We start from the raw sequence: 5186 nt of genomic DNA on the forward strand, positions 1-5186 counted from the left end.
TCTGATACAGGGAGAAGTGTTGCATTCCAGGGAGGGTGCTGATACTGGCAGAAGAGTTGGATTACATGGGGAGGCGGTGGCGTAGTGGTATTATCACTGGACTAGTAACCCAGAGACCCAGGGTATTTCTTTGAGGACAGAGGTTCGAATCGCACCACAGCAGAAGGTGGCATTTGAGCTTAACTAATCAATCAGGAATTGAAAGTTAGTCTAATGATGGCCATAAAACCATTGTCGATTGTTGTAAAAACCCATCTGTTTCACGAATGTCCTTGAGGGAAAGAAATCGGTTGTTCTTACCTGGTCTGGCCGACATGTGACTCCAGACCCACAGCAATGTGGGTAACTCTTACATGCCCTTCCAACTGGCCTAGCAAGCCACTACGTTGTACCTAACCGCTACGAATTCAATAAAAAGGAATGAAACCGGACGAAGCACCAGGCATCGACCTCGGCACCGGAAAAGACAACCCTGTCGATCATGCAAAGTCCTCCTTCCTAACATCTGGGGACTTGTGCCAAAGTTTGGAGAGCTGTCTCACAGGCTAGTCAAGCAACAGCCTGACATAGTCATACTCACGGAATCATACCTTACAGACATTGTCCCAGACGCTACCATCACCGTCCCTGGGTATGTACTGGCCCACCAGCAGGATAGACCCATCAGAGGTGGTGGCACAGCGGTTATACAGTAGGGGGGGAGTTGCCCTGGGAGTCCTCAACATCGACTGCGCACCCCATGAAGTCTCATGGCATCAGGTGAAACATGGGCTAGGTAACCTCCTACTGATTACAACCTACCGCCCTCCCTCAGCTGATGACTCAGTACTCCTCCATGTTGAACACCACTTCGAGGAACACTGAGGGTGGCAAGGGCACAAAATGTAATCTGGGTGGGGGACTTCAATGTCCATTACCAAGAGTGGCTCGGTAATACCACTACTGACCGAGCTGGTCGAGTCCTAAAGGACATAGCTGTTGACTGGGTCTGTGGCAGGTTGTGGGGGAACCAACACGAGGGAAAAACATACTTGAATTCCTCCTCAAACAATCTGCCTGCCGCAGATGCATCTGTCCATGACAGTATTGGTAGGAGTGTCCACAGCACAGACCTTGTGAAGACGACGTCCCACCTTCACATTGAGGATACCGTCCACCGTGTTGTGTGGCACTATCACCGTGCTAAACGGGATAGATTTCGAACTGATCTAGCAATGCAAAACTGAGCATCTATGAGGCGCTGTGGGCCATGAGCAGCAGCAGAATTGTACTCAACCACAATATGTAACCTCATGGCCCAGCATATCCCCCACTCGACCATTACCATAAAGCCAGGAGACCAACCCTGGTTCAATGAAGAATGCAGGAGGGCATGCCAGGAACAGGAACAGGCATACCTCAAAATGAGGTATCAACCTGGTGAAGCTACAACACAGGACTACTTGCTTGCCAAACTGTGTAAGCAGCATGTGATAGACAGAGCTAAGCGATCACATAACCAACGGATCAGATCAAAGCTCTGCAGTCCTGCCACATCCAGCCGTGAATGGTGGTGGATAATTAAACAACCAACTGGAGGAGGTGGCTCCACAAATATCCCCATCATTGAGGATGCCCAGCACATCAGTTCGAAAAATAAGGCTGAAGCATTTGCAACAATCTTCAGCCAGAAGTGCCGAGTTGATGATCCATTTCGGCCTCCTCCTGATGCCAGACTTCAGCCAATTCGATTCACTCCGCATGATATCAAGAAACGACTGAAGGCACTGGATATTGCAAAAGCTATGGGTCCTGACAATATTCTGACAATAGTACTGAAGACCTGTGCTCCACAACCTGCCGCTCCCCGAGCCAAGCTGTTCCAGTACAACTACAACACTGGCATCTACCCTGCAATGTGGAAAATTGCCCAGGTATGCCCTGGACACAAAAAGCAGGACAACTCCAACTCGGCCAATTACCGCCCCATCGACCGACTCTCAATCCTCAGTAAAGTGATGGAAGGTGTAATCAACAGTGCGATCAAGCGGCACTTGCTTCGCAACAACCTGCTCAGTTACGCTCAGTTTGGGTTCCGCCAGGGCAATTCAGCTCCTGACCTCATCACAGCCTTGGTTCAAACATGGACAAAAGAGCTGAACTCAAGAGGTGAGGTGAGAGTGCCTGCCCTTGACATCAAGGCAGCATTTGACCGAGAATGGCATCAAGGAGCCCGAGCAAAACTGAGGTCAATGGGAATCAGGGGGAAAACCCTCTGCTGGCTGGAGTCATACCGAGCGCAAAGGAAGATGGTTGTGGTTGTTGGAGGTCAATCATCTGAGCTCCAGGACATCACTGCAGGAGTGCCTCAGGGTAGTGTCCAATGCCCAACCATCTTCAGCTGCTTCATCAATGAGCTTCCTTCAATCATAAGGTCAGAAGTGGGGATGTTCGCTGATGATTGCATAATGTTCCGCACCATTCGAGACTCCTCAGATACTGAAGCAGTCCGTGTAGAAATGCAGCAAGACCTGGACAATATCCAGGCTTGGGCTGATATGTGGCAAGTAACATTCGCTCCACACAAGTGCCAGGCAATGACCATGGCGGACAAAAGAGAATCTAACCATCTTCCCTTGACTTTCAACGGCATTACCATCGCTGAATACCACAATATCAACATCCTAGGGGCTACCATTGATCAGAAACTGAACTGGAGTAGCCATATAAAAACCGTGGCTACAAGAGCAGGTCTAAGGCTAGGAATCCTGAGGCGACTAACTCTCATTCTGACTCCCCAAAACCTGTCCAACTTCTTCAAGGCACAAGTCAGGAGTGTGATGGAATACTCTCCACTTGCCTGGATGGGTGCAGCTCCCACAACACTCAAGAGGCTCGACACCATCCAGGACAAAGCAGCCCGCTTGATTGGCATCCCATCTACAAACATTCATTCCCTCCACCACCGAAGAACAGTAGCAGCAGTGTGTACCATCTACAAGATGCACTGCAGCAATGCATCAAGGCTTCTTAGACAGCACCTTCCAAACACGCGACCTCTGCCAACTAGAAGGACAAGGGCAGCAAATACATGGGAACACCACCACCTGCAAGTTCCCCTCCAAGTCACACACCATCCTGACTTGGAACTATATCGACGTTCCTTCACTGTCGCTGGGTCAAAATCCTGGAACTCCCTTCCTATCAGCACTGTGGGTGTATCTACCCCACATGGACTGCAGCGGTTCAAGAAGGCAGCTCACCATCACCTTCTCAAGGGCAAGTAGGGATGGGCAATAAATGCTGGCCTGGCCTGCGTCGCCCACATCCCATGAATGAATAAAAAATAAATTCCAGGGACGGTGCTGTTCCTGAGAGGTGTGTTCTTTTCCAGGATGGGTGTTGATCCTGGGAGAAGTGTTGGATTCCATGGACGGTGCTGTTGCCGAGAGCAGGGTTGGATTCCGGAAAGGGTGCTGATCCTGGGAGTTTGCAATCACCAGTCCAGGGTGTCTTTGTGTGGGCCGTTGGGTCTCATGGGGAAACCCCACTGGATACAGTTAATCCTGGAAAACAGATTAAATCAGAGATTTCCAGACTTATTGCAATATTTAAATTACCAACCCGAATCCTGGGAGCGGTTTTCTGCCCCTCTACCGGTACCTAGTGTGTTAAACTCAGAAGTTTAAAGGTTGGAGATGGGTTGTAGTCAGGGTTGAGATTTTTAAATTTTAACCTCTGAAGTGACCTCAATCCACCTTTTCTTTGGTGCTAAAATAGTGTCCTTACTGTCTGGATCAGACACGGAGAATGTTCAGTAATTTCCAATCTCTTTTCCCTTCTCTCTCTCACAGTTAATTTACTGGCGAATGTGATCCTGCCCCGGGGAAAGTGCGGACTCTCCACCTGCACCACTCGCTACCTGCTTGCCATGGCAACGGCGGATCTACTGGTCATTTTTGCAGATGTCATACTGTGGCAGATCAGTTCTTATTATTTCCCGGGATCCTCCCTGACCATCACTCCTGTGTGTAATGTTGTCAGTGTCCTAAGTTGTGCAGCCACAGACTGTTCCATCTGGTTTACCGTCACTTTCTCCTTTGATCGATTTGTGGCCATTTGTTGCCAGAAGCTGAAAACTAAATATTGCTCTGGTAAAACTGCGGCTATGGTACGAGCAACAACCTGCATTCTGCTCTGTTTGAAAAACGTCCCCGCATTCTTTATACTTGAACCTGGAAAGATAATCGACAATATACCGTGGGGTTGTTATGAAAATCCAAGCTATTTTACTGAGCCCGGATGGGTGGGATTTGACTGGTTTGATACGATTTTAACCCCATTGCTCCCATTCGTTTTAATTCTTTTGCTCAACGGTCTGACAGTCAGACGCATTTTAGTGGCCAGTCGGGTCCGTAAGGAACTGAGGGATCAGAGCAAGGGAGAGAATCGCAGTTACCCAAAGATGGAGAGCAGAAGGAAGTCTATGATTTTACTCTTCACCATATCCGGCAGCTTCGTACTTTTGTGGTTGGTCAATGTTATCGACTTCTTATATTATAACGTTACAGGATTAAATACCAGGGAGTACAACAATTCTGAATTGATATTTATGCAAGTCGGATTTGTGATGCAGATTTTAAGTTGCTGCACAAACACATTTATTTATGTGGTGACTCAGTCCAAGTTCAGAGAACAGTTTAAGAGCGCGGTGAAATATCCATTTACATCAATTATTCAATTAATTAATAAACAAAACAATTGAGAGCAGCTCTGAGGCGGGTCCTAGTGTTTTCTGTACATGAATGCGGGGAAGTGGGGTGGTGTGGTTTCCGTCCGGATAAGCCCAGCCAACGGTTCGGGAGGTGGGATGGGACCCAGGCCAATAAAAAGGGGCCGGGCTCAGCACAGGAGCCGAAGGTCCCGGTGTCTCAGCTTGGCGGCTGCCAGGATGCACGAGGCCGAGTCAGGGGAACCAATATTGAAGGAGCACTGCAGTTTCAAAAGGTCATTACTGAGGGAGCACTGCAGTGTCAGAGGTTCAGTATTGAGGGAGTGCTACACTGTCAGAGGGTCAGTACTGAGGGATTGCTGCACTATCGTGGGGTCAGTCCAGACGGATGCTGCACTGTCAGAGTGTCAGTCCTGAGGGAATGCTGTCATGTCGGATGGTCACGACTGAGGGAATGCTGCACTTTCGGACAGTC

At 48.9% G+C, this 5186-nt stretch overlaps 1 protein-coding gene across 1 annotated transcript; it reads left to right on the top strand.

Annotated features, from left to right (window-relative positions):
- Nucleotides 1-420: 420 nt before the first annotated feature.
- On the top strand, nt 421-4744 carry LOC137352818 (probable G-protein coupled receptor 139). The gene is made up of 2 exons (XM_068018673.1): nt 421-523; nt 3834-4744. Exons 1-2 carry the CDS (start codon nt 421-423, stop codon nt 4742-4744), a joined length of 1014 nt encoding a protein of 337 aa, XP_067874774.1.
- The last annotated feature ends 442 nt before the right edge of the window (nt 4745-5186 follow it).

The sequence above is a fragment of the Heterodontus francisci genome, chromosome 39, assembly GCF_036365525.1.
Source record: "Heterodontus francisci isolate sHetFra1 chromosome 39, sHetFra1.hap1, whole genome shotgun sequence".
In the NCBI taxonomy this organism is placed as follows: Eukaryota; Metazoa; Chordata; class Chondrichthyes; order Heterodontiformes; family Heterodontidae; genus Heterodontus; species Heterodontus francisci.